Genomic DNA, 13,969 nt, shown 5'->3' on the forward strand with positions numbered 1-13,969 from the left:
ACTTTTAAGTCACTTATACAGTACACACACTTGGGAATGTATTAGTGGGTAACGCATGAAACCTAAAATTAAGTGTCACTAAAACTTTCACACCATTCAGAGTACTGTTTTTTTTCCTGACCATGTGGTCGTGATTTATGATGGCCAAAGACACTAGAAAGCAAATGACACCCCATTCCTATCAGTACAATTATAGATAATTAACATTTTTAACCAATCTATGGGATATTTTTTTCTTTTAATCTAGTCCACTATAGCACACATTGACAAGCAGTTGTAAATTAAAATACTGTAGGCCTACAGTATGCACTTGTGTGCTAGCCTTGATCTGGACATCTACAAGTATGTGTAATGTAACCAATTTAAAATCAACAAAACAGCTGACTTCCAACTTTTCATGATAATAATACATGGCTAATAATACATACATACATACATAATAATAATACATGGCTATGATGTTACAATAAACCTGTCTTATGAATACATACAGTAAAATGTTCCAGTCGATGTCAATCCATCGCCATCCCCCAGTGTATTGGAAAATATATTTTTTGCCTCTTTTCCACTGCCGTTTTTCTGGTAGGCCTACAGCTCGACACAGCGTGACTGTTTTTGCTTTTCGAATAGGCACATCACAGCGCAATCCTAAAGCAACAAGGCCGACAGGCGGACAACAGATGCGTCCCTCTATGCCAGTTCCAACTATGCCATTTTCCCCCCCAAACGCCCCCCGAGGATGTACTTTTTGTTTATTGGTCATCATGGACACTCCAAATATTGTGGCAGGCAGCAAGGCAGCAAAATGGCGAGACATGGCTTTATTTTTTGCAGTTTAGGGTATAATAAGCTTATCATCATTCTTGGATTTGGAAAAGAACCATATGATTTTTAGTAGGCTACATTACAAATTACCAGACATTTATTAGGCCTAAAAACCTTTAGTATCACGCCATTTCAGCATTATGTGCATGTGGGAAAGAATGTAAACATCGACAAATAATAAATAAATACATAAAACCGTTTGGGTGAATCATGCGCTTATGGGTTCACCCTTTAGGTGAATTGAAACTCAATTACCCAGAATGCTGCACGTGAGCTCTCGACCCGGGTGATTCTGGAAAACAAACATGGCGGCAACTCGCTTTACTACCTTAATAATGTGTTAATCCGACGCTAGATTTCTTAACTGATGAAAATTGAAGGCAGAAATCAACATTGTAGTGTCTAAATATGAGGTCGATTGGTCTATTTGTGGCGTACATCACGATCGGCTGAGTTGTTGGCCTCACGTTTGTCAGTTAGCCTGTGGCTAGGCTACTTTTCGCCAACGTTAGCATCCGGTTTAGTATAGAAAGGCTATGCTTGCACGCATTCGCTCCGGTCCAAAATGGCAAGTCTGCCGCCCTGTGGCCACAGGAAGGAACAATTTAAAGAAAGCGTTTCAGACACAAAAAGCGTTTCAGACACAATTGAAGGCGGACGGACGGACGGACGGACGGACAGACAGACCCTCTTATAGAGATGCTGGGACGCATCTAAAAAGTGGCGGTCGAGTCGCGCTGTGTTGAGCTGTAGGCCTAGCAGAAATCTGGCAGTGCAAAAGAGGCATTTGCAATCATTCGACCTTACCTGTTGTCTCCAGCATGTATTTGTATCTCCTGCTGACTGAATGATGTCCTCCTAGTCACACAGAATTGTCTGGAAAAATGTCATACTGTAGGTCACACCTGTGTGTCCTCGGTATGCAATTTCATTTGAATAGCCATAGCCTATGTACACCAACTGTCAAAGACTGAAATGCACATTTACATTTTTCCACTGCTCACTTCACACACATGTTGACATAGCATGCACAGAGGTCGCAACCAGGGGTGTCGTACAGGTGACAGCAGCCAAGGAAGCGATTTCCTCTGTGATCAACCTCTCACTTGTACCCCTTTCCAATAACCAACTGACTGTATTTTCATTGTCATTGTCATTGACTGTATTTTCATCGTAAACTACACCAGTGGTGTAGTCTACGTAGAACGCAGGTATACGCAGTATACCCATACCGGTCAGCCATCCCTAAACTCCCTAATTTTGACTCATTTCTTCCCAATTTGACATTTTTCCCGGAAATATCCTGATTTTTCACATGATCAAAAAACACAGTCGGTCCAGTAGCCTATCCCCACGGCCCTGTCAGTTAGCCCGACGAGCTGAGAGGGTCTTGCTTATCAAGCTACCTGCCAGTAGATTTTATGCCAGGTAGTAGCGATCCCTCAGGGTTTTTATGTCAGTTTCGTCCACTTCTAATGCTATTAGCCATTCCCGTAATATGGCTGGTTTAGACAGTGGCAGTCGGTGAAAACGGCTGGGTTCCAGCTTTTCATTGTACGGTCGCAGCCGGTGTAAGAACCGCGGACCATGTTTAGCCTACCTAACCACCTGATTGAGTAGCCTACATCCGGGTCAGAGAGTTGCAACAGTGAGACACCTCTGAAAACACTGGCCAGTGAAAGACTGTGTGGTCTGATGATCTTCTCTGTGCCTCGGTTTGATTGACGAGACCTTTGTGATGAAGAGTGAAGATGTGTAGAGTTTTTGAAATTGTTTATAGCGGGGAATAATAGGCCTATAATTGGCCCCGCCGTGATGCATCGGCTGCGTTTTTCGCCAAAAAGCTTAAAATTAGCTAACTCCATAACGGCGCGGCATTGCCCGGAATGGCTCATCATTAGATACATTATGTGGCATGGGAAAGCGATGGTGAAACTTTCATTTTACGCCGGAACGATCCTTTAAACGTCACAACCACAGAACGTAGATTGGATAAGAAGGATCACTGGTACTTTGCACATAAATGTGAGTTATGCCCCTTTATGGGGGAAATCAAACCGAATGTCTCATCATCTTACATGCTACATCGGCTAGCCTAAATGAACACAGTCCATGGTTCAGCCACGACTGTTTGGCCAGATATTATTTGAACAGCTGGCAACACAACACATTTTCGGCATGTTGTGCATGAACAACGCTAGTCTACAGGTCCTTATCTTTCGTTTATTAAACCCCAACACCACCAATTGACTTGCATTGGCTGTTTCCCCCACAAAAGGGCGTAACACACATGGAAAACGTTACACCGTTCATGAGGATGTGGGCATAGCTTAAGGGCATGGTGCGCATGGTCAGTGGGTGCGACATCATGACGGAATAAAAAATGTGACTCCCCAAAATCCGGAAACTCTGCAAAATTGCTCAAAATAGGATATGAAGTCGTCAGTGTTCAGTGTGTGGCCAAATTAACTGCAGCTGTTGGTCAGCTGTCTTTGTAAACAGCAATTAAGAAAAAAAACACTTCAGAACCATGAATTATAACATTACGTATAACTTTGCAGTTGATGTTGTGTTTTTGGAGAGATCCTTTATCCATCACTGCATTTTCTTTATGATAGGATAGAATGGGCAACGTGTAGTAACTCATCACTGTTCAGTTGCTGAAAAATCTTGACTTTTCAAGCTTTTCACTGAAGCATCCCCTTGTCAGAATCGAAACAAACTACAGATACACAATGCAGAAACACATATTCAAACTTTATTGTGGAAGGTGCTGTACAGGGTACATCAATTCTGTTCATATGACCTGCGACATAGTTTCTTGTCTTGCTGTATACAATGAGTATTGACTTCACTGCTCACACCAGTATGACAATACAAGTGAGCAAGAGCACTTTGGCAACATTTACGTGAGAGAATGCAAAAAAACATTGTCAATTTTAGCTGTAACACATGTACACACATCTTCAGATAGCATTTCCCTTCGGATCTACAATACATAATACTCCTGAAATACAAATCCTAATACAAATCAGATGAGACTACGCCCCATACATTTACTTTATTCCAACCAATACATTGTATACTGGGTGTAACACTTTATTTTTGCTTTGTACTATTTTATTGTAACTACATGTAATATGGTGTACTTTGACTGTACATACCTAACTCAAATAAGCTGTAACCCTAAAAACAGTGCTAATTCATAATGTTACATGTTATTACATGCTATGTTACATTGTACCTAATTAATGTAATAGGGAACTTAAAACTAAGTATAAATTGATATTGTCTAAATTAGCCTGGCTATCGTGACTGCCAGTCTCTTTGAGACTTAAGTCTGGCCATGCAAACCATTTACCACATTTTATATTCCCCCGAAAAAGAGAACCCGTCAATTTTGAGCATATCCAATGGCTGGATGGATCGTGTGTAAGGCAGCACCGGACCAGTTCAGTTAACTAGCGAATAAAGGAATGGGTGGGGGCATTTACTGAAGGCGAGCTAGACACGCCTTTTGCATCTCCCACAAAGAAATGTTGTGGATGGATTGCCTGGCCAGACTAGAGTCTCAAAGAAACTTGAAGAGGCCAAAGCCAGGTTAGATCTTCATACGTCTTAGAAATGTCAAACCTGAGAAATGCATATCAAAACCACTTTTTCTCCGCCACCGTAAACCTGTTTAAAAAACACTGTTGCTTTGCCATCATAAAACTATAAAAGAACACTGTTGCTTTACCATCATACATGTAAAGCTATAAAAGTCAGAGGTGTAATAAAGTAGAAGTAAAAGAAGAGTAAAAAAAAACCCTCATTAGATATTGTGGTAACGACTATGTAATATCATAAATTAAAGTTGTAATTACAACATTACCTGACTTATAATAAAGTGGATCCAAAGCACTTACTCTAGTCTGCTTCACGGGGACAAGAGTTCTTGTAAAGAGGCACTAGGTAGTATGACGTCATTTGCGTGGTGCCCGTGGCATGTCTGTCTCAAAATCTACACCGTAATGAAGAAATGCTGTTCAAATAAACTCACTGTTTTTCATGCCGGAATGCCAACAGTTGATACAAATCTGAATACGGTATGTAAAGCGTTGTTTTCAAATGATAAGTATTTCACACTCCCTCGGACCGCGCTGCCAAAAGTTGCATGTGGGGTTTTCTGACAGCGAACGGTGGAAGGGATCATGAGAGCCATCGTTCACTTACTAAAGACTCGCATAAGCAGCGGCTGACTCTGGACCGTGATTAATTCAACTTTTAATCCTACCTGGAGCCCCTTTTAACAACGCTTTTGTTTAGTCTTTTAGTTTAGTTTCTGCTTTTTGTTTAATCACCTTGACGTGGAAGAAACTGCTTTGGATCCAATTAATGATATTAGTCTCCCCAGCCTTATAGGGGCAGCCGTGGCCTAGTGGTTAGAGAGTTGGTTTTTCAATCTGGTGGTCGCAGGTTTGAATCCCACCTGACCTCTCCCTACATCTCCATGGCTGAAGTGCCCTTGAGCAAGGCACCTACTGTAACTCCAGGGACTGTAACCAATACCCTGACAAATAATAACTGTAAGTCGCTTTGAATAAAATGAAAGCGTCAGCTAAATGAGATGTAATGTAATGTACTGCAATAGGACTAACCAGACACACCCCTTCTAAGATTTTAGAGAACTCACTGTTACTCTTTTGTTATTACTGTAATTTGCTTCTACTTTATAAAACTCTGATTAAAATCACACTCTGCCATTATGAAACTACAAAGGACAGCGACAAGATTTCCCTCTTGCCTTGGTAGGCTGGGTTAGATCAGGGGTGAATTTCTCAAAACCAAAGTTGCTTACTACATTAGCTACTTTGTTGTTTTCAATGCATTTTCCCATTGACAACTACCGAAGTTGCTAACAGGCTAACAACTTCTCTTTTGAGAAACTCAGCCCAGGAGTGCAACCTAAAGGTGTCTTTATCAATGCACCTGAGCAGTGAGGGGCAACCTGAATTCAGAAGCTATAATCCAGTGCCACATTTTCCAAAATACCTGATTTTACCGAATCGCCCTTTTTCATAGGTCTTTCGGAATATGTGGCACTGGATTGTAGTTTCTGAATCCAGTGATCACCTCACTCAAGTGCATCACCATGCTAGAGCAAGATCCTTCTTCTGATTGGGTCCTTCAAAGCTTCCTCCAACCAGCGATTTGAGGCCCAGCCAATGGGAGCATTGTTCCACCCACATCAGAATATGTGCGGGCCAATCGCATACTGCCTTAAGTCTTGGCCATACGCTGGGCCACGCTCCTGACTGGCATGCTCAGAGGCGTCATCTTGATGTGGACGAATAGAGTCGCTGGAGACATACTGCTGCCGTCCGCTCGCAAGAGGTGCACATGCCGATAGCCTGTAAATACACACGCAGATGCACACGCACACACACACACACACACACATCAAACAGGTGCACATGTTGGTGGCCTGGAGACACACACACACAGGACATTATGGTTCTTTATGCTTTATGTTCTCACAACAATCCAAAGCTGACCTACTCATAAAAGATGTACATATTTCATTGCCTTGATAGAATGACACACACGCACACACAACTGAGAGAGAGAGAGAGAGAGAGAGAGAGAGAGAGAGAGAGAGAGAGAGAGAGAGAGAGAGAGAGAGAGAGAGATTCCATTGTAACAAATGCGTTTCAGCCCCCTAAATAGGATATTTTTTAAGCCTGCTTTTTTATATCTGGATTTTAAATATGTGCTACGTGGAAACGGAAGGCCAAAACCAAGAGAGAGAGAGAGTCACCTGGTTTGAGGCAGGAGAAGGGCAGTGTGAATTGCCCTACAAAGTCATTTTTAGCTGTGTGATCGTGATCTTCCACCACAAAGCGCACCAGAACCAACTCTGGTACCTGCAGCTGAAATGCCAGCGTCACATCCCACCGAGGGTTAAAACCTGATGACAGACAGACAGACACACACACACTTATATGAAGTCCCACGAGGGTTAAAACCTGAACACACACACACACACACACACACACACACACACACACACACACACACACACACACACACACACACACACACACACACACACACACACACACACACACACACACACACACGCACACACACACACACTTATATGAAGTCCTACCAAAAGTTTAAGCCTGGAAACACCAGAGGTGGAAAGAGTACCGAAAAAAAAAAAAATTCAGTAAAAGTATCATTACTTTGTTTGAAATCTACTCAAAGTAAAAGTAAAATTACCTCTTTAAAAATCTAAGAGTAAAAGTTAAAAAAAAATACTTTTTTCAAAATGTAATTTGAGCAAAAGTTACTTAGTTGCTATCAGTTAGCTTTTCTATCGAGAAATGCCATTTTTCGTCTTGAATAGCGCCCTCCGTGACCTCTGTCTATTTCTGCACCAGTCATCTTCCAATAACCTGGCTATCATGACTACAAATCCCAGCGAGCGTTGACCTGGCCCTGAGCACCGTATTCTCAGAGGGCCTTCAACCTGCATTTACGTGTATCAAATGCCTCGTTATGGTTGAAACGATCAATCAGGCCACTCTTGCCTCTGGCTTATTTTGCAGTGGGGAAGTTTAAATACTAAACTTTTATTGTCTTCAAAAATGAGACGGATATGAACTTCAAATACCCATGTTTGCCAGACTGACTTGGTCATGGAATTTTGAGCAGAATCAAAATAATAAGCAGGCCCAGGGTCTGCCCATTGCCGACTATTGGGCTGTCAAACCAGTGACATGATACCGATGGGCGCTGGATAATCATGCAATGGATTAGTCCAAAATAGATCATTTACTGTATGTGAAATGATACATACGCACAGGTTCCTTCATTTCTGGCAGATGTTTTCCTTAATTTAATTTTTCTCTACCTATCAGAATTTACTCAGTACTCAAGGCAGGTTCAAATATTATTAAGTAAAACTACTTGGGCCAAAATGTAATTTGAGTAAAAGCAAAATTACCCATTTTAAAAACTACGTTAAGAATTACAAGTTACTCATAAAAAGTGCTTAATTACAGGGATTTGAATAAATGTAATTAGTTACTTTCCACCCCTGGAAACACACACACACACACACTTCACACTCACACCCGTCACTTTAGAAACACAAGGAAACTTCCCATTTCGAGGCATGTTTATTCACGTCGCAAAGAATTCACTTCAGAGACAAACTTCATAACATTGCACACAATCTCCCACATTCACAAAGTAGAGGACCGTTAGCACAACATGGCTGTCATTGCAATGTCTTGTGAGGCAAGTGCACACACATGCACACAAACACACTGGCTGTACATGACAAAGTGATTTGTTTTTAGGTGAGTGTGCACACACACACACGTACACACACACACACATTCAGACCGTCGTGATCAACATGATGTGTCTTATTTAGTGGTGGGATAACTGTTGTTGATACAGTGTGTTTTATTACTATTAGTTGATGTAGTAGTTGTAGAAGTGCTAATTTTACTCTTGAATCGTATGATTAAACATAGTATTACAAACAAACAAAATCTCCCAATCCCTCCCTTAATTTCCCTCTGGGATCAATAAAGTTACTCTACTCTACTCCCACGCTCCCTCCCAATGTAGGACTACAGATTCTAAATTATTATGTATAAAATAAAATAATATGAGATGATATAATGATAATAATAATAATAATAATAATAATAATAATAATAATATCGCCATCACTGTCATTAAATAATGAGAATAATAATCATCATCATGAAGTGGTGTGTTTTGTAAGTATTTATTATTTGTAGTCATAAAAGTAGAAGGCTCAGTATTACCGTTGTTGTCGACACGGTGTGTTTTTTGGCGATTGCAGTCGATGGCGACTCCGTATGTCTCCACGGTAACCTGTGGATCCACAATGGCCGTCAGACGCTCCGTACACACCTTGGGAAGCTGCTGAGCAGAGATCACCTGAAACACACACACACACACACACACACATCAATCAATCAATCAATCTATCAATCTCTCTCTCTCTCTCACACACACACACACACACACACACACACACACCACTCACTCTCACATATATGCACACATATACATGCACACACTCGACTCGCACACACACACACACACACACACACACACACACACACACACACACACACACACACACACACACACACACACAGATTCATTGCCACACATTCTTGGGCAGTGGTGATCGTCTGAAGCACACACAGAGATGTTGCACACATGGGTGAGTGTGTGGTTGTGTATGCAGCATAGTGCGAGTGTGTGCGTCTGTTTTGTGTCTGTGCCCGCGCACGTCTGTTTAGTGTCGGTTTTCTGTGTTTTTGAGTCTCGCGTGTATGTGTGTGTTACCCGTATAGTTAGTTGTGTCGGTGAGTGTCCGGGACCACCTCCGGTGTTTTCGGGATTAAATTGGGCATGATCTTGACACAGGAAGCTGGGCTTCAGGATATAACCACAGCAACCGTTGTCCAAGAAACGGCCCTGATTCAAATCCATCTGCTCCCCCGCCGTCTGGAAGTTTAGTGCCACTACACACACACACACAAACATGCACGTGCACACACACACACACACACACACACACACACACACACACACACACACACACACACACACACACACACACACACACACACACACACGTCACACTCAAAAACAGACACACACAAACACACATACACACACAGCAGCTGAACTGAATTGGTAGAGGTAACCCTAACTGTTTTTTCTGAATGCACCATTCCTTGAATATATAGTGTGTGTGTGTCTGTGTGTGTGCGTTTGAGTGTGACGTGTGTGTGTGTGTGTGTGTGTGTGTTACCCAGCTGGCATCCAGCGTTCCACATGTCTTGCGGTTGGTAGTTGGATGAGTCTAGTCTCTGTCCTGACGGGTACACACGGCTCAGGCATCGACTGTTCAAACGCACAAACTGCCGTCCTAGGGAGCAACAATAAGTTATGAAGAACTCACCATAAATCCGTTTTCAAATACATTCTCTTCAAATATATCTGTTTTCATATCTGTTGATGTCATTGAAAGCGTTTTAATGTTAGAATTTGTTATAGAAATATCAGATGGCATTAGCCCAGTTCCAATTTTCCTCATGCTTTCTTAAAATTAGATTTTTGAAATTATTTATGAAAATTGTGTTGAATTGTCTTTTACAAGGCCTGTGTGTGTGTGTGTGTGTGTGTGTGTGTGTGTGTGTGTGTGTGTGTGTGTGTGTGTGTGTGTGTGTGTGTGTGTGTGTGTGTGTGTGTGTGTGTGTGTGTGTGTGTGTGTTTGTCCTACATCATGTTGCTGAGCCGGTCTTGTAGTGTCTGTATGCCCCATACTCAGTGCTGCGTTCATGTGTGTCTTTGTGTGTGTGTGTGTGTGTGTGAGTACATGTGTGTGCCTGTGTGTGTGTGTGCGTGTGTGTGTGTGTACCTGAGTCCTTGATAAGTTTCAGTGCATCGTTTTCGTTGAAGGAAGACATGAGGTCTGGTGACTGCTGATTGGCTTCCTCAAAGTTCCGGAATGAAACGCTGCAGCAGTACACTACCAGGTCCGATAGCTCCACACTCACCTTAGAACAGCTCTAACACACACACACACACACACACACACACACACACACACACACACACACACACACACACACACACACACACACACACACACACACACACTGAGTGGCATGGCTAGCAGAAATTCAATCATGTCTATCCTGTACCACTAGAGGCCACTGTTTAGCCTTTACACTTCACCTTCTTGTGTACACAGTCACTCAGACCTGTGGATGCAATTTCAGTCATTTCTACCATTAACCACTAGATGTCAATGTTTAGCCGTCTCTCTGTTCCAGAGGTGGGCAAACTCAGGCCCGGGGGCCACGTGCGACCCGCAGAGCCATTTCATCTGGCCCTGAGGGCCTTTACAAGACAGGCAACTTGTTCATCAGTAATACACTCACATACACTAATAATAAAGTAATACACTCACCTAACATTCTTAAAATGGCTAGGGGTCTTGCAGTTGTGAAATTAATCAAGGTTACATCTAAATATTACAATGTGCAGGAGTGAAATAGCCGACAAGCTATGTCAGTGTACATTACAGTATTGTTTACTATTGACACAGGCATGTTGCCTCTGACATCTGGCCCTATGGTAAATATTCTAAACCCTAAATAATTGCCCACTCTTTGCTCTGTGCTGTTCTGTTGATACTAGTGCAGCATCTGGAGTAGTGTGTTCAAAGATGTTCTTAGCAGTAGGGCTGGGTAAAATAATCTAGTTAATAGATTTTTTGGTTTCTTTTTCTTTTTGTTCTTGTTGTTTAATTTAGGTGTATGGAAAATACCCAGTAGGTATTAGTCAATTAGGCCTAGGCCTACTTATTACAAATTAGCAATCTGTTAACACTGTCAAGCCACAGCCCTTTAACATTTTTATATAAAAATAGGCAACAGCATCTTTTGGGGGAAATCCAGGCACCAAGAAGGGAATGGATTGAATCGATTCGGAATGAGTGGATTCGGAATGAATCGAATCGAATCGTGATTAATCAATTCAAAGCCCTAAGAACCGAATCGATACAGGAACATGACTGTGATACCCAGCCCTACTTAGTAGATTAAGATACATCAAGCCCATACTTTTCCTGCATCCATGTGACGTCAGGTGAACGCCCCTTTAGGAGACCTTCGGTGAGGAGACCTTGGGAGACTTTAGTTTTAGGATAAATGGAGTTCCCTTAGCGCTGTAGGTGGCTGTGGCGCATCATGATAGCCACCAAACACCACAGAAAGAGAAGGAGGAAGGACGACACCTTAGGAGACCGAATTTGAGCACACTCCTTTCGCATTGGATAGGTGGGGTTTGGGGTATCTTAATTTACTAAGAAAATCTTTGGTGTGTTGAGGTGACTAGCAGTAGTTTGGAGTGGTACATTCACGAGAATAGGTTAGTGTTGGAGTGGTGTGTTCAGATGTCTTCTCTGTGCTGCCTGTATCATAGTGCACATTAGATTTTATTTATTTATTTCTCGAGAGGTCAACCTGTTTCTGGTGCCCAAGATACTGCATGTATCACCATCGTCACATAATCTCCTCAACAGGGGGTTTAGACGCTTCTACCATGTATGAGTGCTTGTGTGCATGTCTATGTGTGAGAGAGAAAGAGAGCTAGAGGAAGAGAGAGTGTATGTATGTGTGTGAATGAATGACTGAGAGGGAGCTTGTGTGTGCGTGTGTGTCTGTGCGCGCACACGTGCATGTGATGACTGACTTTGGCACTTTTGGGCCCACCACTGGCATCCTCGTCAAAGCTGGAGTCGATTGAACCAGACCTGTCGGTCTTCCCAAGTGCACCGATCCCGAATGAGGAAGAGCTCTCCGTCTTCCCCAGTGCACCAATACGCTTCGCCTTCACCAAGACCCGCCCCCTCAGCTCCTAGAAAGAGGAAACGCGAATCAGGAGAACAGTGGTGTAGTCTACTTTTTTATGGTGGGTATACTGTATATTTTAACATTTTTTGAAGTGGGTACACTGTATATTTTCGTGCTATTCAAAACAATTGATCAATCAATTTTAAGTGAGTATACAGAAATCCCTGAAATGTAGAAGTGGGTATACTCCGTATACCCGCGTTCTACGTAGACTACACCACTGCAGGAGAACTGCCATAGACATACAGTTATATCAGAGAGAGTAGAGAGAGAGAGGTTCCATTGGCCCATTGTTTCCGGGTTCTATTATTGCAAGGGGGAGGGGGGGGGATCCCCCTTTAGGCAGACCTAGGCAGACCTAAGGTCTGTTCTATTCAATGCTAGGAGTATTATGACACGCCCCTTTGGGCAGACCGGAACCTGGTCATGTTAGATGCCCATAGCAACCTATTACATTGGCATATCTCTATATACTTAAAGAATCTCTGGTTACATAGTACTTGTATATAGATTACACAGTATTTAATTATTATCATAAGGGTAGCCCCATCAAAAACACATGTAACTCTGGTAGCCTGTTGAGAGGTTGGGCGCTCATGCCCTGTGTGTGTGTGTGTATGTGTGCATGCGTGTGTGTGTGTGTGTGTGTGTGTGTGTGTGTGTGTGTGTGTGTGTGTGTGTGTGTGTGTGTGTGTGTGTGTGTGTGTGTGTGTGTGTGTGTGTGCGCGCGTGTGTGCGTGTGTGCGTGTGTGTGTGTGTGTGTGTGTGTGTGTGCGCGCACGTATAGTACCTCAGGGGATGGTAGCCTGGTTAGTGGCTGGGTGTTGAGGGGCCTGGTCAGCAGTCGCTTGCCCAGGATGGAGCGCAGATGCCGGGCCATCACCGCCTGTTGCTCCAGGGAGCAGTGGACCTCCAGGGACAGGATCACAGGGTATGGAGATTTCTACACACATATGTATGCACACACACACACACACACACACACACACACACACACACACACACACACACACACACACACACACACACACACACACACACACACACACACACACACACACACACACACACAGCTGTATATAGCGTAGGGAGCACCCTGGACAGGATAAGAGGATACAGAGATTTCTACACACACACACACACACACACACAAAACAAGCACATACACACACACAAACATAACCACACACACACACACACACACACACACACACACACACACACACACACACACACACACACACACGTGTGTACCTTGAAGGCGAACTGTGCTATAGTCATGATGACATCTTTAAAGGGCACTTTGGAGGTGAGTGTGTGCCCGTGGTAGATGATGGGCTCTCCTTTGTCTCCGTCCCAGCAGTCCAGCTCCACACAGCGGCAGCCCTGGTTGAGAGCCCTGCGTGCGCACACACACACACACACACACACACACACACACACACACACACACACACACACACACACACACACACACACACACACACACACACACACACACACACACACACACACAGACATTTACATTACATTTACTAAAAGTGTGTGAGTGCGTACGAGATATTGTGTGCGCAAGATTTTGCGTGCGTGTGTGTGTGTGTACCTGATGTATGGTTGTTTGTGTGTGTGTGTGTGTGTGTGTGTGTGTGTGTGTGTGTGTGTGTGTGTGTGTGTGT

General features: G+C 43.1%; 1 protein-coding gene across 3 annotated transcripts in view; it reads right to left on the reverse strand.

Annotated features, from left to right (window-relative positions):
- Window positions 1–3,561: 3,561 nt before the first annotated feature.
- Window positions 3,562–13,969, reverse strand: part of LOC134466756 (1-phosphatidylinositol 4,5-bisphosphate phosphodiesterase delta-3-A-like) — a 31,728-nt gene continuing 21,320 nt past the window's right edge. For all 3 annotated transcript variants that reach the window (XM_063220628.1, XM_063220627.1, XM_063220626.1), the window contains 9 exons: window positions 13,548–13,692; window positions 13,084–13,236; window positions 12,133–12,297; window positions 10,292–10,442; window positions 9,683–9,799; window positions 9,211–9,389; window positions 8,658–8,793; window positions 6,626–6,775; window positions 3,562–6,218 (listed from right to left, as the gene is read on the reverse strand). In XM_063220628.1, coding sequence (XP_063076698.1) covers window positions 6,088–6,218; window positions 6,626–6,775; window positions 8,658–8,793; window positions 9,211–9,389; window positions 9,683–9,799; window positions 10,292–10,442; window positions 12,133–12,297; window positions 13,084–13,236; window positions 13,548–13,692 — 1,327 coding nt within the window. In that variant the 3' untranslated portion in view covers window positions 3,562–6,087. The remainder of the gene's footprint in view (window positions 6,219–6,625; window positions 6,776–8,657; window positions 8,794–9,210; window positions 9,390–9,682; window positions 9,800–10,291; window positions 10,443–12,132; window positions 12,298–13,083; window positions 13,237–13,547; window positions 13,693–13,969) is intronic.

The sequence above is a fragment of the Engraulis encrasicolus genome, chromosome 17, assembly GCF_034702125.1.
Source record: "Engraulis encrasicolus isolate BLACKSEA-1 chromosome 17, IST_EnEncr_1.0, whole genome shotgun sequence".
Taxonomy (NCBI): Eukaryota; Metazoa; Chordata; class Actinopteri; order Clupeiformes; family Engraulidae; genus Engraulis; species Engraulis encrasicolus.